General features: G+C 45.1%; 1 protein-coding gene across 1 annotated transcript in view; it reads left to right on the top strand.

Moving 5' to 3' along the window:
* Positions 1 to 25,756, top strand: part of LOC139746838 (putative ferric-chelate reductase 1 homolog) — a 79,696-nt gene that overhangs the window by 7,070 nt on the left and 46,870 nt on the right. Inside the window, 1 exon segment of the mRNA XM_071658433.1 lies at positions 853 to 1,187. Within this exon segment, the coding sequence (XP_071514534.1) occupies positions 853 to 1,187 (335 nt within the window).

Here is a 25,756-nt window from a genome sequence, read left to right as displayed (position 1 = left end):
AGACTGTTACATGGCCGGTCGGCAGCCGGCTGATGCTTCTCAAGAGGCACAACACATCTCGAGGCCTACGTGTCGTGGCCTAACAATACTCTCCTAGACTGGGCTGTGCACATTCGTGATCCAAAGGGTGACACAGTGGTTATGGTAAGAGAGAATGTATTTGGTAGAAAATACCAGTAGATTATAGGATTTTTATGAAACCATTACCAAGGCAGCAGATTAGTTGCCACTCTTCTCTGTGAAAATTCGATTGGTATTTTCAAAGATGCTGTAGTTTATAAACGATATAATTTGTAATGTTTTTGTGATATTAAAACATAGTTTGTGCGAACTTTGATGGAACGTAACGTATTATGTTGAAGCTTTGTAGAAATTAGATACTTTTTTTTCTTTTACATAAGGCGTTAGTAGATATATACTTGAACCCTATCCTTGTCTTTACACAAATTGGGCCCTACCTGATCTTTGCATATACATTCCAGTGCACTTGAAAAGTCTGTCCTTACTCCCAATCCACTACAGACCGAACCCATGAATAATACCGCTACATTACCAAGGCCTTACCTACTTCTCACTCTTTACGGTATGATATGAGGTCCTTTCGTACACCTACTTTTCTACAGTGCCACTATGCTACTTATTTACCTATACTTCTGTACAGCACCTGGTTCTGGCTTAGTCACCACTGAACAGCACCAGGCCCTGCCTTACACTAACCACTGAACAACACCTGGTTCTGCTTTATTCTTACACCTGTGAATAGCACCCGACGCATATTGTTGCAGTCCAGTCCATTCCTTGTGCTCTTTTACTTTTATATAACCACTTAATCCGTGATCTTTCTTTCCACAGTCAGGTGTACGCGAGTGGCCACGAGTGTGGTCTTGGTGTGGGCTTGTATCATTGGGACGGCGTGGGCGTACTCCCAAGGTGCGCCCGACACCACTTGCAGCACCAGAGAACCAGGCCACGGTGTCAGCCGTCAGCTTAGCACCTCCCCATACACTATTGTACCAGGGTCGGTGCAGGTCAAAGGCGGGGAGCGGATGCTAGTGACGCTGCAGGCCCCTCCTAACGATACCTTTAGGGGTTTTTTAGTGCAGGCGCTAGCGTCTGGCACCGACGACGTGACGGGAACCTTCTTCACCACTGACCACAAGTACCTCAACTGTGGCAAGGGCATAAACGTGAGTACTATTCTCATTTTTTCTGTTCTTGCACCTACCTAGCTATATATGAAAGGTTTTCCACCATTGTGCTGTTACATGTAATTTCTTCGTTGAGCGTGCCTGAGTAGTCTATTTCTGCCTCGTAATAGTGCGGGGGTTTATCCGGCGCCGAAACGAAGTGCGAAGTCACCCAGGGATTGCGTTGGGGCTACAGATCACTAAGGGAGCTGGATCAGCTGCAGGGTGACCCGATGATTGATAAAGGTTGTAGGACGGAGGGGGGAGTGAGGACAGCCCAGTATGGCTGTGAAGCAGCAGTCCAGGCTGTATGAGTGTACGTTCGTGACCTCCTCAGAGTAAAAACTTTGGTTGCATTAGATTTCAAAACGTCTTTTAACCTTTTAAGAAAAACTTCATTAGGAAATGTCATCAGGTATGCTTAATGATACGTAGAGGTCTTCCCTTCTTGTGAATAAAAAACTTAGAGAGCACAATTCATATTGGCACAGCCCTCTATGTCAAGTTAGTTGTGATTCTCAAATCGATTTTTATGGAAACATCAAAACTTAGTGAGAGTTTTGTGATACAGGTGGCCGAGATGTAGTATTATAAGCGAGGATCCGTCATTTAGGCCGTGATATACAACAATCACTGGACATTTGAATTGCCGAAATAAACCAGTTAATAACCAATTATTTTTCGTATTTTTGATATGATTTAAACAAGGATAATTTGTCAATTTTCAATGTCAAACGACTCGACCATAAATAACCCCTAGACGGGGGAGGGAGCGACCCCTTCCCTGAACCTAGCCTTTACTCAAAGTAACCCAACAGTGTTGCAACACAGAGCATTCGTAAGATGTATGATATTCCATTAACTATTCCATTATGGTAGATTTTACATTCAGTAATTGCTTACCGCATTAACCAGGGTGATGAACTGCCTCGAATTACACCGGCCTGTGACGGAATCTTTTTGGTCCCTTCTATTTCATATTGATCCAATATTGAATGGCCTGCTATAGCCACTTGCATTCCCACTGGTATGTTATATAATTATCCCATTAATGAGTGTGCGTTCCACTAATTTTTAAGTTGAGTGTATTGGATGAGCTGAAACTTTAATAGGCCAAATTATACTAAAGTGAATACAGCATCCTTTAAAAAGTAATGATCATAAATGAATAAAAAATCTCGCGTACATTTTAACCACTTCAGAACCAGTTTGTATAGATTAGATGAGGATAAGTTGGGTAGGGAGTTACAAACCTAATCTAACCTTGCATAGAACTACGTTAGGGGGACCGAATCTTCAGATGATCCCCCCGGAGTACTGTTTATGTTGGGGATGGATGGTGTCGTGCGGCCGCTTCCGATCCGTTATGTGAACAAGTCGACCCCATTACCTCTCCCCTCCCCCCTGCTTCCGCCACTATTTTTTTTTCTTTATCGCACCACATCTAGATGAATGTTAACAAAGTAATTCCTAAACACTTGTTTGTCTCCATATTGGGGCACTCTTGACTGTTTCCATTACACTTTTGTATAAACTTACTCCCCTGTAGATGTAACCTCCATAACTCAACTGCATCGGACCTCCGTCAGGAGTCCCCCCCCCCCCTGTAGATGTAACCTCCATAACTCAACTGTATCGGACCTCCGTCAGGAGTTCCTCTAACATCCCCAATTTTTCAGTTGTTCGATTATACACTGAGACTTTAGTTTCACTGGTGTTGTTTAAGAATTATCGCATAGTGCTGTTTGTGGGAAGGCGATTCATCTGTTTCTAGGATATCCAGATATAAGGTATTTTTATAGAAATGCCTTTTATAGAAATTTTATAGATTATGAGGGCTAGCGCATTCTTGCGCTCGTCTCGCCGACGTATACCACGTGCATGCACTGCCTTGGTTAGGTTTCGTGTTCAAGTTGACAAAAAATGGTCAGTGAATGAATGCGTGGGTGGATAATTTGTTTCTTAGCAGCTATTGATCATAGCAGTCAAGGACCTGGGTAACGAAGTGCATTCTGTGCTTGTCATTCCCAAGGTCGCGTATATGTAAAGCACCCATCATTGCGGATTTGTGTGATTGATTGGCCGTTTCAATATAGTTGGTTACCTTACTTTATTTGCTGGCAGAGTAGTCTTTCTTAAAGAGGTCAACTCTCTCGATCTGGCCATTCAGAGTTCATTGTTACCGTGCTTTGCTTGCTGCATACTCCTCTTTTTTCGGAGCTAGTCTACTTAGATTTATAGTGGATTGCAGGACAGTTATTTTGCGTGTGTAGTCCAGATATAAACGACGATTCTGGTGTTTCATTTAGATCTTAGCTTTTACTTTAAGTAGCTGCATTGAACTTGATGCCTTGTGACAACCTCTTTGAGCTTGTGTAGCTTTCGACTGATTCGTGCTGCGAATGTGTCATTAGGTGATATACTTTTAGATAGCAGCTCAGTGGATCCCTCGTCCCTCTCACCTGAAAGGTGTACTCTGGGGTACGGTTAACGGGACAGGGGTTCCTCTGAGTGTGGGTGCAAGTCCTCAGGGAGGAAGGGGTCGTCGGATTACATGACCACATACAGTGACTCACCTTACCACTGGTGGCGGGTGTGCTCCACCCCCCGCCACACCTCTTCATAATGGTTATATATATATATATATATATATATATATATATATATATATATATATATATATATATATATATATATATATAAACAATTGCCTTTCCTGCCGTGGCGATGTAGCAAAAGGAAGACATGAACTAAGGCCTTACTCGGCCTCTTGCAGTTTATATCCGTCGTGTGTATTGTAGGTTATCCACAGCCAAGCCGCTTCTTCTGCCCTGGTCCAACCCATTGACAGAACGTCTCCCCACACCCCTGCGTATACCACAACGATCAGATTTTTTATTTTATCATCTCTCCCCTTTCCTTATGTTAGGCTTCCGTAACCCCCCATACCAAAGCCTCTTGCGCCCCATCTTTCCATCTCATCGTCGGTCTCCCCCTTATTGCTTCCCTTTGTGACACATATTCTGTAAGTCTTTCGTCACTCATATCCAAGTGGGTGAACTGTTTTGACACATTGGTCGACCCTCTCAGTCAGAAACTGAGCTTACTATCACACCTCTCAGTACTACTGTCATTATGTACAGTGATCATTCCGTCGTGTACCACATATCGCCTGTAGGCATGTCATTTTCAGTTCATTTGCCCTTCTTTCTTTTCTTATGTTTGTTTTCTTACATATACGTACAGCCCACAGGTACCTGCATGAGTTGGCAGGAGACAATGTATCCTTTGGGGTTGGTTGATAAGAATAATTCGGTGGTGGTTTTCGAGCGGCAGTATGGGTTGATTCAGTTAACTGTAAATACCCACATATTACTTTATATTCTGAGGTTGAAGCTTCAAGTGGTAGTGTAAGCACCTGGCAAATCAGGTTCCTGTACTGCGGTAAGACTAGGGTACCATTATGTTGCGAGTCTTACTTGTTGCGTCACTGACTTTCTCTACTTTACACTGACCTATTGTGTCGCCGTTGCTCGGGTCAAAAGGCTCACACCTGATCATGGCGGCGCCTCGTATGTTGTTCAGAGGTGTGCTCCCACTGCACAAACATTTGTTGGTTTACTCGCCCACTATACCATTTTCTCTTAAAGCATTAGCCTGCGATGGTTCTTTTTTCCGCTGTATCTGCGTGTTTTGCGTCAAGGTTACTTTTTCGTGTGGGGTGCCTGTACGAATTCCCGACTTTTGACATTTCACGCTTCGTTTCCTTCAGCTCTGTTTTTACCTCCATTCCTCATTTTCGAATTTCTGTCCCAGTTCCTGTCCCAAACATTGATATCTTCATTCCCCTTTTCACTATGATTTTGCCCCACGCTCTCCAGCGTCCATCAGGACACACCCTTTACTCCTTCCCCTCACGTCCTCTTGTGTTATCTTCCAAGTATCTTCACCTATCTCTTGCCCCTGTAGTACACCCATAGCAGACAGTTTGACGGGCGGGAGAGCACACTGAGCCGCTCTGCCACTGCATAGGCTGTCATTACTGCAGACTTACACTTTCCCTCCTCTGGATCTTGTTGGCGAAAGTGTTTCTGGTGACGGTAGTGCGCGCGGCACCAGTAGTCACTGACCCTAGGCAGATACTTTGATGTGCAGTTGCGTGCGTGTATGCTTGTGAAGCAGTGTACAGAGGGGTTACAGCCTCCGTAATAGTAATGTAACCGTAATTCTCACCTCTTGATCGCGTAATGTTTACATGCATGTCTCAACGACATGCTGTCTCCAGCGCTTCTTTTCTTCACCTTATTTATACCCACTAGACTAACTCCTGTCACACAGGGCCTCCGTACTTCCCATCACGACACCAGTGCCTCTCATACAACCATCTCTACACCCACTACATTCTTAAATAGACAAGTTTAATTTTACATCGTGGTAACTTGTTCTGTTTTGCGCGATCGGATATGAGTTAGCACTCCGTTGTGAGTCATTGTGAGAGATGCAGCTCACGACTTTAACCCGTAACCTTGTGTCTCAACACGGGTTATTTGAACATGTATTTTCAGCATGTATAAACAGCTTTGGAAGTATGATCACAAAATATTGAGATGTTTCGAAGATCACCATATTATACATAGCCATGTAATACAGTAACAGTTAAAGGATTTGCTTTGCCCTAAACTCCCAGCTCAACTGAGGTTTCGAAATGTCTACCACGTAGTAGGCCAAGCGTACCCTCTGTGCGTGTATGTGATGTCAGCAACTATGCCAGCAAGGTTGTTCATGTGTCGTCATAGCTCGTACTTAGATATAGTACGATTTATAGCAGCTTACGGGAATAAAACCTCCTAGTGTGTGTAGGTTCATTGTAAGTTTAGTAGTAGAGGTGGTAGCTCCTGAGTGGAGGCAGGAACAATGGTGTACGGGAAGTTTGACATTCCGTGGGGGAGTTTATGGGGAAATGCCGTCGGCCATGTTCCATAAAAAAGGCTTAGTATCTTATAGAGAAACATTTTTTTCAAATGCTTAGAGTTAGTACTATGATGGACATACATATCATTTGACTTAAAAGACTCTCAGATACAGAATTGGTATATTATTTAGCTTCCATGAATTGTATCGAGGACGTAGAATATATCGAATAAGGGTGGTTGGTAACTGAGAGTGTAACCTGTGGAAAAATTCTCTGAGCACATAATTCAGTCAGGCTTAAGTACTGTCGCTCGTGACTAAGGGCATTATGCTGGGGTGTTTTGTGTATGGACGTCATTACAGGAAGTGTGTGGAATTAGCCGTAATTTTTCGGACGACATTGAGTAGGCTGAATCATTGTTGACTTCATTTACGTGTGAATGTTTGTTATGATGCTGAATGTTGCTTACTGTTGGTGGATCTTGACATATCTTCTTGCCTTTGCTTTCACACATCCTTCTAGGTTTTCATATGTGTATTTTCTACATTTTCCTTTGCCCAAAATGAAGGTCTTTTGGCAGCAAGTGTTGAACGGTTCATATAGATCTAGTCTTGACGCTTCGCCGCCGTTGTCTTGTGTGGGATGCGATGCCTGGAGTAGTTATCATGTAATGAATTTTGCGTCGTATCCAAGGTTGCTGTTATTTATTGTATTGGTACAGACCAATGTTTTCATTAAATAAAGATTTTATGAATAGGATTGAAGGGTTATTCAGCTTCTATAGGTTGAGGTTGAGTCCATAGCTTACAAAAGTTGAAGGGTTTTAACCACGACACAAAGGCAAGACCCTTGAGCACCTAATGCGATCCTTGTATATGTCGATGCAAACCGTGAGCACAACGGTACAACCCTTAAACGTGGCTGTACCCCTAAAGGTCAGGTCAGAGGCCACGCTAACATATCCAGTTATCGCACTGGCATGCCCCAAGGGTCGCACCGTCATGCTTAATAGGTTTTCTGAAGTACAGCCTCAAAACTCAGCAGCATTTGGGCTGAAAGTCGATAAAATCAATATTGACGTCGTCGAGACGCCCACGTCAAATGGCATCCGCCATAATGTCACATGTTGCATATTTCAGTGAAGGTAGTGAGGTAGTGTGGGCACAGACTCCCCCTATTCATTGATTTTGATAGGTCCTGGTGGGGGAAAACTTTGATGTAGAGAAGTGACGCAACCTCGCTGTAATTATGGTGGGAGAGGCAGTGTCATAAAATGAACAAAAAATCATTTTAAGGAAATTTCCTTAAATTTTTTGTTTCTGTAAACGGTTGTCTTGTCTCTAGTAGATGGAATAGTTAAGTCATGGAGGTCATTGGAATCAACCCCTTTCGGTGATATATTTGTTTTTCGTTTATACAGCCAAGATGCCCGCTACTACTATGGTTCGTAAGCATTAAGGTTTAACATTCACATGGAATACAATAATACCACTTATGTTATTGGTTAATTTTATCATGTAGTAGGTCGCTGTAAGCCAGTTTGACTAGTGTCATTTTTAGAATGCGCCTGGTCTGAGGTGGCGGGACCGGCTGATACACAATCCATCACTGAGTGTTGGTGCTGTTCAGTGATGTCCCCCATGGCGGCCGGTCAACCCACTCTACGCCCAGAAGCTAGGCTGGAGGCAGTGAACACAGGAACCACTAGACGTGTGTTTGTTATAGAAGTTGAAATTTGGTTCAGTCATTGTCTCAGGTGTATATAGAATGTGGTCATCCAAAACTTCCAGAAATGATACAAGAGAATTGAGAATCTTAAGAATCTGCCTGAATAGTGTAGGGAACCTTATAAGTTGTCTGTTGTATTCTTTGTCTTGTCAACAGTATTGTAGTTTTGACCAAGTATGACTATATAAAGACTTTATAAAAGGAATTAATTACATAGATACGATGGTAAGGTCCTTGAGCACGACGGTGCGACCCTGTGGTATGATGGCTTGACCTTTCGAATATCTAACTTAGAGGAACGAGCCATCATACTCAGGGATCGTATCATCGTGCTCGAGAAGTTGAAACAACTGGAAATCTGTAACCTACATGCCTCACTTAAAACCATCCGGTCTGTTCACCAGCTCACGGCTATAGCCGACTAGGCTGCTGTTATCAGCCAACTTCCGTACCTACCTACATCACCCATCCTGACTGGTATATATATATCTCACCGCACACATCCTAATCTCTCCACCTGGCACATGTATGAGGTCACTGGCGTATCCAGCTTTTGCATACCTTGATAATCCAGTGGTGTCGCCTTCACTGGTGTGATTAATATCAACGAAGGTTGGAGCAGTGTCTGTGTGTGTGTGTGTGTGTGTGTGTGTGTGTGTGTGTGTGCTCGCGCGCCTGCCTGTCTGTGTTTGGGTCAACCAAGAGCGACCGCGCACCTCCGGAATAGGAAATGACGAGGACGGGAATATATCCAAGACCAGCCCTTGCCAGGTAGGACGCCCAAGGATGGAAGAGGAGGAGGTGGTGTAAGGAGCAGGTGAAGGACCAGGAATGACGTGGGTGTGCATTGATCATGGAAGTACAAGTTGGGAAGGGTAGGAGGGTAGATCTGTGAACAGGAAGTGTGTGTGGAGGCGGTGTGAGGGTTATGTGGAGCAGGAAGTGTGCATAGAGCAAGCGTGAGGGTTATGTGGAGCAGGCAGCTCCCACTACTTCATGGCCTCTGTGCAAGGACAAGGAGACCGTGACAAGCAGATGACGGCGGCCAGCGAGCCGGGTAACAGCATAACGGTCGGAGTCAACTGCAGGTCTGATGCTGCCTCCCCCAGAGTCTTCATCCCTACACAAAGAATTAAGGTTGTTAGTTCATTCATCTAACAAAAGCTTATGTCTCTAACATAACCTACCTCGAATAAGTAACAGGGAAACGAAAGAGGTTGTCAGTAACCTCGTGAGCACCACAATTCGGGATGACCTTTGGGCACAATTGTACAATCCTTAGGCATGTTGGTAGTACGGCCCCTAAGCACTACGACTTAGGACATGATCCTTCAGATATCCGATCATACCCAAGCGACGCGTCATGCCGTTAAGATCGTGTCAGGTATGGAAGACGTACCGGCGCTGTATTTTGATTTTTATGGCTTTATTTGGCTCACTGATGTAACTTGATTTCATCGTTCTTATTATGGGCGCACATGGGAGGGATAGATAACAGTAGGCCTTATGGCTCACCATGACGAGGTTATGTCTTGTCAGAGGCACCTTCTATCTTATAACATTATCTCGTTCACAATCTAGTGGTAGAGAATATACTTCATATACTCATATGAATATATGAAGTGTTAAAGACGGGAGAGTGAGTGCGTCTGCTGGGTGATGAAGAAACGTTGAAAAGGTGGATGTTTGGAAGGGAACAAGTTGGTGTCATATGAAGGAGGAAACTAAGGGATATGAAGTTTAATAAAAGACAAGTGCACGTAAGATGTGTTTGGTGAGGGTTATGGGGCTTGCGTCATGTCACTTAGGGTCGGGTGTGATCCAGCAGCTCCACTTATCACTCTGGCCTCTGATAGCTGCTTATGTTGCCGTTCTGCTCTCTCTCTCTCTCTCTCTCTCTCTCTCTCTCTCTCTCTCTCTCTCTCTCTCTCTCTCTCTCTCTCTCTCTCTCTCTCTCTCTCAATATTTTGTGCGGGTTTACTAGGAAAGACTATACATGCTCATGGAATCGTAAATAATGGGTATTCAGCACAGCTGGCTTTCTTTGTTTATTATTATTTTCCCTTCTTATATCACGCTCGGTGTTCATACAATAGTTGTACATCCCATATTGTCATGATTATTGTTCACCACAAGCATGAAATAATCGATATTAGTAATTGTATTGGAATGTTTTTCACAGACAGGTGTAAATCGGGACAGACAATAAAGTGTTCCGAAAAGTTTTGGATAATTCCAGGTATACGAGAGACATCTCGTAATTGCAAAGATCATATGCCTTGCGACCTTGTACTCCTAGGCAAAGATTAAGTTTACCGCTAAAATATTTTTAGAACTGCAAGATCATAGTTCTTCAAGACGGAGAGGATGTGTGGAGGTAGTCTAAGCTTGTGGTGGGTGGGGCTTAGGGAATGGCCTCCAAACTCTCGCCGCTGTTGGCACCAACAAAACATCAAAATCACTGTGTTGCAACTCCACCTGTGCGGAGTCAGTGACACGCGTTCGATCCCTCGTACAAACTTATTATGTTGAAGACTCGAGGCTCGAGCAAAAGCTATAGTTGGGGCCGGTAAGAGAAAATGGAAGAAGAATATGTAAAGAGCTGTCTGGAAAGTGTAAAATAAACCTCTTTTTTTTTCTTGCTCTGAATTTTACGCAATCGGGTAAACCCTGCCACAGAGTGAATGGACTGACCTGGAGAAGGATCTACAACTACTTCCTGTGTAGAAATCAGGTCTTTACAGTTGTGATGGTTTCTAGTCGAAGTTGAGTTTGTAGTGTTCAAGATATTTATCTTTGTGGTTTGGGAGACTATGATTGTGCCGAAATTGTACATACGATGAAACCCATGATGTGGGTCTTTATGTAGTTGATCTATACGTTGTTGAATAGTATTTTGAGGTATGTGTTGATAAATCAGATCAGTTAGCTGTGGTAGACTGTGTCAAGAAAAGTCTTTAGTATTGTAGAAGGTATATAGTATATTAGTGATCCTGTTTGGTAGTAATGCGAGGAATGAATATTAACTCCGTAAGCACGACGGTACAACATTGGTGCAGCCACCACACGGCAGAGTCAGGTAACATGCGTGGTGATGGAGTGTTGGGTTGGTGGTGGTACACCATAATGCTTCATGCTCCTGTGGCATCAACGTTCACCATTGCCCTTCACTCTTACTCTCTTAATAATCATGTCCTCTTTATAGTCTTCCTTCTACCATATGTTTTTTCATATATATATATATATATATATATATATATATATGTTCCGTTCGTGCACCTTTATATTTTTCCTCTCCGCATCCTGAAATTCTTCTAATGATTAATTACCATTTGCCTTTTTATGTATACGTTCTTTTCTTTTGTTTCCTTGTGGAGTGCACTTTGCTATCTGCCACACCTTGTGTCCTTCGCCCAGTGGTGACCAACGTTGCCTCTTCTGTATATGTTTTCTTCTTCCTCTTTCCGTCCCTGCCACCTTTTATATCCTCCTCCTTCGACCTTTCCTCACCTCTCCTTGCCCTTCACTTCCTCTTTCTCTCTTCCTGTCTCCGCCCCTCCCTCTGCATCCTATACCACTCCGCTCGACCTTCTCACCTTATCACTGCTTCGTTCTCTCCATCATCGTTTCTGCTCTGACCTTTGTGTTCTGTCCTGTATTCCTTGCCTCTAGTCTTTTCTTCTTTAGCTATCACTTCTTGAGGCTCTGGTTTAGACCCTTGCCACTAAATGTTGTGTCTTTTTCCTTGTTTTTTCTTTCTTTTCTTCTTTAGCCCTTAGCCCCTTAGTCCTCAGCTGAAAACCCTCATAGTTTCTAGCCCCTAGATCGTAAAATCTTTGTCCATGGATCCTGACGCCCTGTTCACGTCCTGCTAGTCATCGTGTCCAGAGCTGTGAGAGAGTTGAGGATTGCATGACGAGACTTTGCCTTCGTAAATATCACATAATGACGAAACCTTTGTCTCACCGGTAGAAAGTGACAGTAACATTCTTGGCAGGTTTCAGGTGCCTACTTCCTGCTTGAGCATTTAGTAAGAAAATCATCTGCAGTCGACAGTTCTTGTACTAGATTCCCCCCACCCACCCCGCGCCACAAAGAAAAACAAAATCAGGTTTGTTTGGCAATCACCAGCATTGCTACTGCATTTCTCGTAGGCAGGTTCCTCAGTAGAAGAGAAGGAAAGAACACATGCGTGTGTAGCTGTGTGAACCAGTGTAGTAAACTGCTAGGGTGGTCTCTCTCCTTAAGAATATCAGTGTGCCATGAATATGAGTAACCCTTTACGTTATTGTTGTTGTTTTTAACTTCACCGTTTTTGCTGGCGTGATAAACCGTGAAAGATATACCCACTTGAAGATTGATGGTGACAGATTACACTGTAAAACAGGCGTGCGACCCTTGAACACCGGTTTGGCCACTGAGCACAACGGTGTAAAACCCTTGGGTATGATAGCATTGACTTTATGATATGATCCACACTGGTCTGGTTGAAGGCCAGACCATCGCATCCAAGGATCTTACCGAGGAACACAAGGCTACACTTTTTATGATATTACGATAGAATAATACTTCTCAGGGATTTTCACCATGTCTTCATTCTTCTTTAAAAAAGAATTGTCATGCCAAACTATTTTTCTATCTGTCATCATTAACTCCACTTACAGTTGGTCTGGATCAGGCTAGGGAAACCCCTGGAGTCTTTCATACACATCTCAACCCGTCTATTTTTGTAATGTATATTTGAAGTTACTGTAAAACGACGTAAGAGTTAGTTGCCAGGAAATGAGCTTATGATTTCGCGATGCGTGTGGGTTAGACACCCCCCCCCCCCCCGCACGCACACATTCTATCAGGTAATGGTACTCACCTGACCTCGTCAGCCGTCGATCTGTCTCGCCAGCTGGGACCTGTCGTGTCCAGGGGACTTAGGGGGTGGTAAGGATGTCATGGGTCTCAGGGGGGAGGGATGGAGGGACTTGGGAAAGTATGGGGGCCAATCGGCCAAGTGTAGGAGTCGGGGAAGCGATGCAGGTGTATAGGGAGTGGAGTCAGGTGTGAGGAAGTTAGTCAGGTGTCTTGTGGCATTCAGTTGAATTAGGCGAGGTGGAGAAATGTGAACTTTTTTTTATATAGTACGATCACAGAGCCTCCTGTTTTTGTGTGTGTTTTTTTCCGTATGTGGCTTTCGTAGTGGCGAGGGTAGGTTAACAATCTCCTGTGTAGCTAAAATAGTAGTTGTAGAACCAGTTTTAGATAAATGGTTGAATGTCTGGCCCATGAGAGGCTGCGGTGTGGTAGTAATGGTGGTTGGGTTAAAGGCCACCTGAAAGCGACAAAGGTCATAACTGAACGGTGAGTACAGTCTCTGTCTGTCTGGGGGGGTGACAATCATTTCCCACTCGTTACCTTGTTACAGAATTTGGGAAGAGAGACTGTAGGACAAGACATGTGGAAATAACTCCCGGTGCTTTGCTGGGGCACTTGGTTGTACGTGTACACCAGGAGTCTGCTACGGTGTCGCCTGCTGGATGCTTCTGAAGGTTACAATGTGGAGGAGGGTTTTTTTTTTTATTGCCCTCCTCTTGCCAGATGTCTCTGGATCTTCCTCAAATTTGTCGCCTCGTATGGTGGACCATGTCAAGATGCCTTGATCAGATGAATGTGTCGGGACTAGATGACTTCGTGATGACGAGGTGGCTGTGTTAAGTGAACGGATGGCGACCTGGTGAATGAGCGGAAGTAAGGTGTGGAGGTGTGGGAGGTGCCTGATGTTCCCTGTGGTCTTCAAGGTCTCTTTGCTATTGGTGGTCTCGGAGACAGTGTGGCGCTTGGTTGGTGCCTGTGGTTCCAAGGCCTCTGATTTGCTGCTTGTCTTAAAGCCACGGCGGAAGGTTGCTGCTGTACATGCCTCCTCCTGCTGCCCTCTCCCTCCCCTCTTCTCTGCAACTCTCCTCTCCTCACTCCCTGATCCTCTAGTGTGCGCGTTCGATGCTTCCTCACTGCTTGAATGGTCCATCCGTAATCAATGCTTATGTCATCTCATATTTATGTTATCTGGAGGTTATCGGGTACTTATTATCATGATGGTTCGGAGAGAGTGATATCAGCCACTTAAGGGGAGCTCGTATTGAAATTTTGCGAGTGAAATAGAGTATGGAGGCATTATCAACCTTCCGCTGGCGATGCGAGCTCCCTTGCTCTCAGTAATCGTAACTCTGGACAGAACCACAGCCTTAACGCTTACAGCGTCCGGGTTACCCAGGTGATGCTCCGCTGCGTGTAGGCTAAGGGGGCGAGTCTTGATAGTCTGGGTTGAAAAAAAACAGGGCGGGTGGCGGCGTCTGAGGAAGTGAGGGTGAGCAGGTGCGGGAGGATGGCGGAGGAACTGGATGTTGGAAGGGGTAGGTGGACTAGATAAGGGGAAAGATGGACGGACCGAGTACAGGAAGGGGTTGATTGACTAGTTAGGAGGGTCGATGGACTGCATGAGAGGATGAAAAAGATGGAGGGATTGGGGAAGGAAGGGGGGGGGGGCGCTGTGGTTGCAGAGGGGTTGACGAACTGGACTTGGGAAGAACTGAAGTGACGGGAAGTTGCTCGGGTTGAGGAAAGGGCAGGTGACAGGCGGTAGGCCTGTGTAGACTGGGTCAGTGAAGTGGGATTTGAATTGTGGCATGAGGGAGCGGAAGGTTGTGTGATGAGGGCTGAGGGTGAGTTGGCCCTGGACTGGTGGACCTGATGAGGGCAGGGGTGAGTGGCCCTGACTGGCGGACCTGAGTGTTGGAGAGAAAGGCAGTGGGTTAAGCAATCAGAACTAGGTGTAATGTTCTGTAGTCTTGTATCCAGTACGGTTTGCTCTCTGGTTTTGAGATGGTGACTTCTTTGAAGATGTTAGAAATGTGACCGACTTTGTATATCACAAATGTGCTCGTTATTTTTTGGTGTATGCATTTCTCAAGTACTTCTCTCATCTGTTGCTTGCCTTCATTGGGCACTACTAGTCTGTTCTGTTAATTTATTTCCTATTATTTCATTGATTTTATGCCTTGCTTATATTCAAAGTGCTGTGTTAACGTAGAAATCATATCATCTGTATATTTCATTGTGATCAGGTTGATGTAGAGACGGGAATACCTCGTTAACCCTAATTCTATAACCTCTACAGTGATGTACAGGCAGGTAGGCTTCCTTTATTCTAGTTCGTAATTTCTGTAGCATTCATTGACTCTGATAGTACTACTTAGCTGGAAATTCGGTTGGTGTCTCCCTATTTACATGTATTCCTTTGTTTGATTTAGATTGTTAGACGTTATAGTTTCTGTTACGGTCGAATTCTGTTTTTCGTAGAATTGACCGTAAGGACGAGTGTTGAGGGAGATGAATTAAAGGTCGTGGTGTGATTAGGAACAGGAGAGGGGTTTTGGGGGGAGTTAATGATGGGGGAAGAGGTTATGCAGGATCTTGAATAACGTCCTTGAAGGATACCTCGCCTGTGGCTTCGTCAGCGGAGACTTCGCTGAAGGACTTCTTGCTTAATGATCCCTGTGGAATGCTTCCGGAAACTATTTTTTCTTTCTTTTTTTTTTTTACAATCACGCTCATAATCTTGAGTTAATTGAGGTGATCGCAAGACTGTAAATCCTCGCCCTCTGAACCGGGTTTAGTGTTACGGGAAATTGATATGTATGTTGTCCCCCGACCCTGAAGAGAGCTGAAGTTCTCGTCAAGACTTATGGTTTGCTTCTCAGCTGCTGAGCCCGGTGGGCGGTACGGGTCTTCCTGAGTGAGGTGCTCATGTCCTACTGGGGGCTGGATGTACGTCGTCATCACATCGGAATTCCCCGGTTTAGGATGTACGTGTTGCTGTGGCAGGTCGCTCCCACCGTCTTGGTTTGTGTGAGTGGGTTCTACCGTTGCACGTGGTCACTGATATATCCCGTCACATAGTTTGAACCATAGTTACTCATGATATTCTCCTTTGTACCGTCTTGTTGCACATCGCAATGGCTTGTGACGATCTAGCTTTGTGCTGCCTTAGCTGACGTCGCTATGAGCGTCATGGCTTGTACCGTCGTAGCTGACACTGTCAAGGTTTGTAAGTATCTTGCTTTGTGCCGTCTTGTTATATATGCCTCTCACCCATCCATCTTGGCCCTGAGCCTTCCTAGGGTACACCATGTTACGTGAGACAATCTCTGCGTGTCGTTATGTTCCTTTTCTATCGCCGTTTTTAAAAGTTTGGGCTGTCCCATTTTGCCACGGACCTGTACCGTATTGCTTTGTATCGAAGGTACTCTACAACCAACCCGATTCGTACCCAAAATGGCTTGTACCTGTCTCTCTGTGTACCGAACTGTGACTCTCTGGGTTGTACCCTCTTTGTGTGTTCCTTTCTAAAGTAAACGGTCGGTAAAATACCTCAGGTCGTTGGTGTTGACTCATAGGCTGTATTTTGATGTAACCTTGGAAACTGTTGAAGACCGAAGACGACTCATCATGTACGTCAAATTGGGTCGTAGATCAGAATGGGGCTTTTGCTTTGACGTCGATTTCTCTATATTAGAAAAGACTATTATTTTGTGAAGACTGTGTTATAGTATTGCTGTATGCAGACTTGGAATGCCTTTGTAGACTTGGATTGACCGAAAGTTGTGACATCTCCTTTCCTGGAAGGTGAAGCTTTTTAATTCTGTTCCTTTCTCTCGTCTTTATCACCTCCTATTACCTTTGTCTTTTAAAGTGTCAGCTGTGGGAGGACCCAGGGAGTTGCAAGTTAATACCTTCTCTTTTTTTTTAAATGTTCTTTACTTTTCCTTTTATCCAGATGGCCACGAGCGGAGCATGTTTTTGCCCTGCCATGTCGGAGACTTCGAAAAAAAAGGACAAATCTGGATACTGATTGCTTAGCCTCGTACGGCCTTAAAGAAATCATGTTGAAATTTCAATTATATACCGAACAGTTTAGGGTAATGGAGACGACGCGTCCGTCAGTGTGTATACCAAGAGAATTCCTTCCTAGTGAGGAAAGCCCATATGATGAATCATTGGGTCTTAAAGCGCCCGTATCCTGCCGGCGGATGTGTCGCGTTTCGCTGACGTCACTGTGGGTACCTTCGTGGACTTGGGGCGTGGGAGTTGAGATGGGGAGGAAGGTCGCCCATTCCTCGGCTGGTACTGCCCCGTGGATACACCTAATGACGTCATGGCGGCAAGCCGTTTTTGGTAGGTGAACCACCATGAGCACGACGGTACCACCCTTACGTATGATGGCCTGACCTTCGACCAGACCTTTAAGGGTCAGGTCACTGGCCAGTCTATCTTTCCTAACCGTCATGCAAGCGTGCTTGAAAGGTCGAACCGTCATGTTCAAGGGTCGCACTGTCGTGCACTTGGGTCGTTGTGCTCAAGGTGCTAATCATGGAGTGTATGTACTTCGTGGAGCAACTGTGGATCGCTGGGCGGGAGGAGAGAGATCTTAACAGTGCCAGTGTCGACTGAGTCAGCGTTACATTTGGTTATGCATGACCGAGATTCTCGTTGTGGTCATGGGGAAACCATAATTGCTCCGGTGGTGAAGACGTGGCGGTCTTGGTGTGGTCGTACTTGTAGAGTTGTTCGCTGTGGCTGTGGCTGCTTCTTGTGGCGTTAACTGGCGGGCTTTAGACGTAGTAGTGTTACCTGGAAGCTATGTAGACATAAGGATGTAAAACACCTATATTTTCTTCCATCTGTCATGATGCTTGGGTGCGTGTGTCCCATCATTATTCACTGTGTGTGTGTGTGTGTTGTGTGTGTGTGAGTGTGTGTGTGTGTGTGTGTGTGTGTGTGTGTGTGCGCGCGCGCGCGCGCTTCGAGTGCAGAGATGGAGGAAATACCATTAATAGAGTAACGATAATTGACCTCGTTTTCTTACCTTGCTTTGAGTAACTAGAAAGTTTTGATTCATGGTCGTATCACGGCGAAAAGTGGATACCCATCGTGACCCAGCATTTGTGTGTGTGTGTGTGTGTGTGTGTGTGTGTGCGCGCGCGCGCGCTCCTCCACCCACCACCACCATTAGAGGAGTATCCTTGGTCAGGTCAGACATTTCCTAGATAATCGGTGATGCCAGTGGCGAGTTTTCCTAGATATCCTTTCTAGACGGTGTTCCCGCACAGAGAGCACCAGGTGGTATAAACCTTCCTCCTTCAGCATGTATAAAAAAAAGTCATGTTGCAAGGCTTGGAAATTGGTGTGCGTTCACGCCATGTCATAGTGTGGAATTATCCTCATCTTGGGTCTTTCAACTGTTAAAGGATCTTTCTAAGTGCTTGAGCATGACGGTGCGAAGATTGGGTGCGCGATGGCCCGATTTTTTTTTTCTAAGTCTGACCCCTGAGGGTCAGGTCAGAGGTCACGCCGTCATACCTAAGAGTTGTAGCTTAGTGCTCAAGATGTCGTGCACAAGGGTCATGTTGTGGCCGAGGGTCGTATCGTCGTACTGAAGGGTTGTACCGTAGTGACTGCACCGTTGTCTTCAGAGGTTGTACCGTTGTGATCACAGGTTGTAATGTTTGTTCTCAAGGGTCGCGCAAGTATGTTCAAGGCTCTAAGCGGACTTGGTTATGTCGTAACTATTTCTTGATTGACCCCATGTCAGATAATGTAGTTTACCGCGTTATCAGCAAATTTTACGGTCTCTGAGGCTTAGCGAGACCTACGTATAGGGTTAAGAGTTCACCAGATATTACTTTCCCCCGGCTGAGCTGCTCTCCCTTTGCTGCGCAGGAGATAAAATAACATGTGTAAGCCTTATCAGAAAATGAGCTGTTGTAAACATTTAATATCTTTCTGATTACTCCTTTAGATTATTTCGTGAACTATCGTTATCTCTATTTTTTTTTATTCGTTACTCATTTTTTATAGTCCTTTTGTGTTAACGAACGAATTAGATATGCCCTCTTTTAAGTTCAGGCACCCAGCATTTGAAGCTCTTTAGATACAAGCACCTGGCATCCACCAGAGGAGTTCTGACGGTGAAGAAAATATCATGTTCGCCTTCGTCATACATGTCCCAGCCGGAGATAGATAGTGCCACGTAGTGAGAAGCCAGCCGCGGGAGCATGGCACCTTGTCAGACGCGGTCAGGCCCTCACCACTGTTAAGAGACGCACCCTCCGGGATTACACAGCTTTCTCCCACCTCCAGCAGACTGGACAGAACTAACACATCGTCAACTGATTCTGTTTCTGTATACCCTGTACCCAGCAAGGCCCCGCAGGTCAGACACTGTAATATTTGCGAAGTATAACACTTGACTCACGAGCACGACGCGTCGTGACAGTCATCGTACCTAAGATACAGACTGTCGTACTCATGCTTGGTATTATTATCGTGCTCAAGAAATGTACCGTCATGTTCAAGATTGAAGAAAATATATATTCTCTTACACTACAGTGAACCTTTCCTGGAAAGTATCAGGGGCAGCATCGAAAGTATAGAAAACATAAGATAATTTTAGCGTCTTTGAACAGAGCGAATGACTTAAGGGGAGACACTTTCGGTAGCAGTTTCAGCAAGAGGTCTGACATTTCGTAAGTGTGGCGAATCCATGCGGGACTCATGACTGCGATGAATACCTCAGCGCAAACCTCCCATCACCGCTGCTCGATCTAGGGGTCAAGAAGTCAGCTCTTAGGTTTTCGTAATTAGGATTGAATTAAGGCTACTTGATTACGATGGCACGACCTTGATATTAAGGAAGCCGGCGTGACCGTTGAGTATGATGACCTCCGAAGTGACCATACCTTGTCAGGTCAAAGATCAGGTCACCGTACCCAAGGGTCGTGCCGTCGTGGTATGATTACATGGATGGGATGAACCCCGGAGCTGAACGATCGTAAGGTATTGCACATCACGTTAGTGCTGTGTGTTGACAGGAATGCAACATCACGAACCCTAACCTGACCACACATCACCATCCACAATTTACCCCCGTAGGAAGTTAATGTTATGATGTAGCATTCCTCCTCCGTCCTCATGTTTGCCATATTGTAGGTGAGGCTCCCTCTTGCAGGACCTCCCGGCCCCGAGACACTAAACCTGTGGGACGGGTTTTGATTATTACCGAGGGAGGGAAGGACGGGCTAGGGTGTATGTATAGATAGACAAAAACATCAAGTTTTGTATGCGTTGTTATTGCGTTGGGAGTCGGTAGGTCAGTCTTCTAAATATCCTAGGCTAGAGGGATCACGAAGAGTGTTGATGATAGAGACGGTGGTGGTGGCGTGAAGATGTGTCTTCATTTCGTAATTGACTTGTTGTAAGACTGGCACGAAATATATACCCGTCATTGGCTCGGGTGGTGCAGCAACGCGGGGGTACGGGAACCTGTCGTTCGGCTAACCACAGAGTGTTGGTTTATCCTCTCACACTCCCACTTGTGTCTCTTCATTTTACGTTTTCTGCCCAGTCTCTTCTTTACCTCATTGGAATTCCGACTGAAAAAGCCAAATAAAAGCTCAGATGTTTTAACATAAGACGATGTAACTTCTAAAAAAAAAAAAAAGTAAACATGAAATTGTGCAAGAGCCAACACGCCAACCTTCGTTACATCAGCACATGGTATGATTACGGCTCAGCAGGAGACTACTAGGCTCCCTCCACTCATTACATGTGGATGAAATGTAGGTCAGGAACTCAGTGAGGTACGTCGGAAACTCTGCAACACTCGCTTGTTGGCGACGCGGGTCACTGCACTGATAAGGTGAAGGTTTTTCCAGATATTTTTCTTTCATCCGGCATTTAAACCCATCTGGAATTTTGTATCGAGTCTGTTACTTCCCTTAGCTGCATTGAAATTACCCATTTGCTGTTCTTTGTCATGTGGATGATGTATACTTGAAGTAAATAGGTGTTGTTAAAACAGGAAATATACGTAGAATATATACATATATGCAGTGTGAGAAATGAAAAACTTAAGTGTCGAATGTATTACTGTATTTCAAATCCAGACAAGTGAACTTAACTCCTTTAGGGCCTGGCTCTCAGGGATAATGTCAAAGGCCTTGTCCATCATACCTAGTGGTCGCATCGTCGTTCTCCAGGGTTGTACTGTCTTGCTCAACAGGTAACACAGGTGTGTGACAAACTTTGTTTGGTAACCCATCAGATTCACATTTGTTTCCCATTGTAAAGGCAACGGAAACAGAAAAGGGATGATCGATGTATCTTTCTCTTGCCATGAAGCAGCTGTTAACAGACTAGGCTATTCATGCGCTGCTTCAGTTGGATAGGCTATCCATGCGCTGCTCCAGTTGAAGCCTAGGAAGAACAAAATTTTATGTGAAATCCATAATGTCATCTCCCTTGACACACATAAGTCAGCTGCTGATTAGAAAGCTTGATAGATTTTTTTATTTTAAATCTAGAATTTTATAGGTAAAATCTCTGCAGTCGTCAAGTTTAGTTTTTCGTAAGAACGAAAGATTAAATGACAAAATAGACGTAATTTCCTGTTATATATATATATATATATATATATATATATATATATATATATATATATATTCATTAATCTATGTTTGACATTAGGCTTTGGACATATGTTAACATTCAAGCTTTTGAGCTCACCAGTTTGCTTATGAGTGAAATGGTAGGGTTAGCTGAAGTGGCACACCAGAATTACCGAAAAAACAGTATTTCCTGTTAAAGATAATTTTGTGTTACGGCGATTTTAACGCTTTTCTTGTTGCGTCTAATATCTTTGCGTATACATGCATGTTCCTGTATTTACACACACACACACACACACACACACACACACACACACCAGCCTGAGCCAGGTGCTCATTTATGACCGTCCCCAAGGGGAGGTTGAAAACCTTGGTTGGGTGTGGGCCGACTGCCGCCCCCAGGAGTCAGACTCGTGCGGGCCCGTGCTCGCTCATCGTCGTTAACACTAACCGCTACACCACGGAGGCTCATGCGGTAGGGAAGATGAGTTCCAAATTGCCTGCATTGTTCCTCTATTTATGATACCCGTCTCTCAGTCACGTTCTTGGATATTTACCACAGAGCAGGACACCATGTGTCGCTTTGAGACTTTTAAGAAACAACACTCGGTAGATGCAGTGTTGTTGAAGACAGATGTTCAGTGAAACATGACAAGAAAAAAAAAAAGTCCTGAATTGATTTCACTCCATGATTTTATTAACTCTCGTCAGACTTGTTGTTGCGTAAAGCAAATGTCACTAGTCTGAAGATGTGAGGACTCTGAAGTATAACGTAGTGTGTCCGGGTACACCAGAATGAAACGTTTGTTGATATAAATTACAGAAGACATGGTAACCTCTGCGTTGTTTTCAACCCCCACGCGCTGGGATGATGGGAATTTTGAATCTTAAAACTGTAACAGGCATATCACTATTGTCACCCAGGCTCGTCACAGCTTAGTGACGAACTCTCAGTCTTCTGTTAACCTGCGACCCTGGCCTCAGAAAATTAATGAAAAAGAAAACTTTTCATTCAGCCGCAGTGAACCGTCTCTCTGTCTGTCTCTCTTTCTCCCACCCAATCCTCCTGCTGGAAATTTCCCTGGCCGCCCTTGTTTATGGAGAGGTAGGTACCCATGATGCGTGACTTCGCCCGCCCAGTCTTCAGTCCTCCCAGCTTGCTCGCCTTGCCGCACAACGCTGTTGCCATTATCCCTGGGCAACAGGCAGGACCAGCCAAGGCTCAGGTCTAGACAGGGATTCCGAGGACATTGGCTCTGTGGCCTCGTCTCCGGAGGCTCATTGAAAGACGACCAGCTACAGCTGGTGGCGAGGCAGCCAAACGTCTCGTTAGGGACATATGATGCTGGGACGTGGCAGGAGGTGTTTGGATTGGGACACACCTTTGTGGGGGCTTAAGATACATGCATCCTGTGAGCTCCTGGTGTGGTTTGGATAAAGGAGCAAGTCGTGGCCAGGTGTTGGACGGGTCTTGGCCAATGTCAACTGGGGTCATGGCAATCCATTGCGTCACGTCACTCTCGGGTGCCTCAGCCTCCTCTAACCTGCCCTCTAGGGTCATGCAGTTAAGGAGTTTTTGCATCAGAGTCCTGGACTGGCTTGTCATGCCGTGGTATTTGCCTTTGTCTCCAACTTTGCTCGAGGCACTGGTCTGAACCCTCGGTTTATTAACCCCCATGAGCACGGCGGTACGATGTTTGAGCACGATGGTACGATCCTTGAGCACGATGGCGAGATCCTTAAGCATGACACTTCGATGCTTCAGTACAGCGATACGACCATTGGGCATGACAGCCTGGCCTGTGCCATGACTCTCGCCGGGGAACGCCATCATAACCAAGGGTCAAACCGTCGCGCTCAGGGTAAAGAAAAGCAGTTGTCTTCCTCTGATGATTCCTTTACCATTTTATTTGTTATTATTATTCCTCCCAGCTGTCCGTGTTCCTTGCGCTAGACCTTCCAACTTTCACAGATGGCTGCTTCGAAGCCGTGCTGCTTGCTGGCTCCGCGGCATTAATTGTTTGCGGACCTCGTAATTGCTTGCGAGCGTCATGGTCTTGATTGCCTGAGAGTGTTGAAATCTTGTTAAGGGCGTCGTGTACGTGTTTGCATGCGGCCGTCGTATTCTATAATAGGCCTCAGGTGCATGAGTGGCGGGGTTGGGAGTTTAGTTGTGATTGCTTGTGGAGGTGCTGGATTTGATTGGTTGTTGGTGTCACTATTTTGTTGTGGGGACTGCTTGGTTGGTTAGTTTCATAGGCTTCGGTTGCTCTTTGAGATTATATAGTGTTATAAAACTTTGATGCACGACCATGCGACCCTTGAGCACGGCGGTACGATCCATGGGTGCGATTGCCTGGCCTTTGACTTGACCCCTTAGGTTCACACCCAAGAAACATATTGAATTCATTGGTCATGCTCTCCTGCCCAAGATTTGTACGGTCTTGCTCTCCTGCCCAAGATTTGTACGGTCTTGCTCACCTGCCCAAGATTTGTACCGTCTTGCTCACCTGCTCAAGATTTGTACGGTCTTGCTCACCTGCCCAAGATTTGTACGGGCTTGCCCAAGGTGTTCATTGTCATTAGTACTGTCTTGCATGTTTGTTTGCGTGGTTTTGCAATCTTGCATTCGGGTAGATCTGTAAAGATTAAGGGGGTTAGAATGGGAATGGTTTTATAAGATTTTGATTTGTTTCTATTTTGGATGAGGACTGGCAGAGCAGTCGACCAGGTCGCTGGGCGTGTTGCCAAATCATGTGTACCCGGTTGTTTGACCGGAATTGTCGAAGGATTTCCTGATTTTCACAATTCCCGTTTTTTTTCCGGTTGAGATTTACTTCTCTCTTACAGTGTTATGTCTGACACTGTAAGTTTTCTTATTTGATGAATTTTACAGTCTTTTTTAAGTGTGCTTTTGAAACATCAGATTCCTCCAGTGTTATGAGGTTGCGATAGTACATATAAAGTGTTAGAGACTTATGACAAACCTCCTCTGTCTTGACCTTATGGTATATGAAATATCTCCTGTATTATGCTCTTCCAACGCACTCGTCAAACAGTCATGTCAAAAGAACCTTATCTCATTATTAGGTTTGGGTTACCAACGGCGTGCCGCAGGCCTTGGTCGCAGGGCCGTTGCTTTTTTTTAACATAATGTTTGCCCATCAAACATGCAGCGATGGAGAGGTTTATTTCATTGCAAGCTCATAGCGACAGGTTTTGTTGAACTCATAAAACTGGAAAGTTTTTGTGTATTTCCACGAAGCTGAGAGATTATGTTGTGAGCTCAGAGGATTAGATTGGTTTATTTTGTAATGAAATTGCGGGAGTGTGCTGCCTTACCTCGAACACGGGAGGCGTTTGATAGCCCAAGACCAGAACGTTGGAGAGGTTTGCGGTGTTGTTGTAGACTTGCATCAGCGGAGGAATTAGCTTTTACTAACACCAGTCTGGGAGGTTTGTTGTTTCGGAAGCTCACTGCCTGAGTTTAGTCTTGTCTTACCTCCACACAGTGGAGTAATGCACTTGTCATGTCTCCAAACACGGGGGAGGTCCGCTGTGTTGGTAAGTTTGCAGCAGTTGAGAGCTGCTCTGTGCCACACGTTCAAGTTCCAAAGCTTTGCTGTGTCATGAACACACAAGACCTGGACACGTTAGCCATGTCATTAACTCACACCACAGAGATCTATTATATCACATCACACTCTTATTAGCATGATGTGAGATAAAATGCGTTGCCTGGAATTGTACGTCAGTCGTCAAAAATCTGAAAAAAGCGCTGGTAAGTGAAGCTTAAGAGATGTGTTCCCATACAGATCCATTCGCATATTTCTTTGGTCTTCGCTCGGCCGGTGCAAGGATTGTGGACCCTGTGCTGGTCTCGTTGCCGGAGGTGCTGGCGGTGAGTGGTCTTTCCCCCAAGTGTGGCAAGGTCGCTCCCAGGCTGGAGAGAATGTATTTATTTAACGGGGAAGGTTTGTGTGTGCGTGTGTATAACGCATTTGAGCGTTTTCCTTTGCTTCTAATTGTAGGCATTACTTTTGTTATGTCATGGTTCTGAAAATAATTTATCATTTGTATCGACTGGAGTCGCCTCTGGCTAACCGTGGATTGGAGGGTGCGTGGCGAGGCGTGGTTGCTGGCCCCTGGGGTGTGGTGACGGACGCATGGGCTCCGCCCGGTTGGATTTAGGGGTCGTACCGACGTCCGTCCTAACGGCAACAGGGTACGCTTTTGCGGTGGCGGCGATGTGAATCACGTAAGGTGTAGCAGAGATTTCGGGTGCGTATGTCATTTAATGTAACTGTTGCTGAACGATGGTATACTCATGGTAATTTGAAGGTGAAATCGTATTTTATTACGTTACTGGATATGTTTTGTGAAGCACGTGTTTTGTGTCATGAGATTACCTAAGTAAATGAGATCCGAGGTTCGGT

Source organism: Panulirus ornatus, chromosome 66, assembly GCF_036320965.1.
Source record: "Panulirus ornatus isolate Po-2019 chromosome 66, ASM3632096v1, whole genome shotgun sequence".
Taxonomy (NCBI): domain Eukaryota; kingdom Metazoa; phylum Arthropoda; class Malacostraca; order Decapoda; family Palinuridae; genus Panulirus; species Panulirus ornatus.
This window is presented reverse-complemented; position numbering and strand designations above follow the sequence as displayed.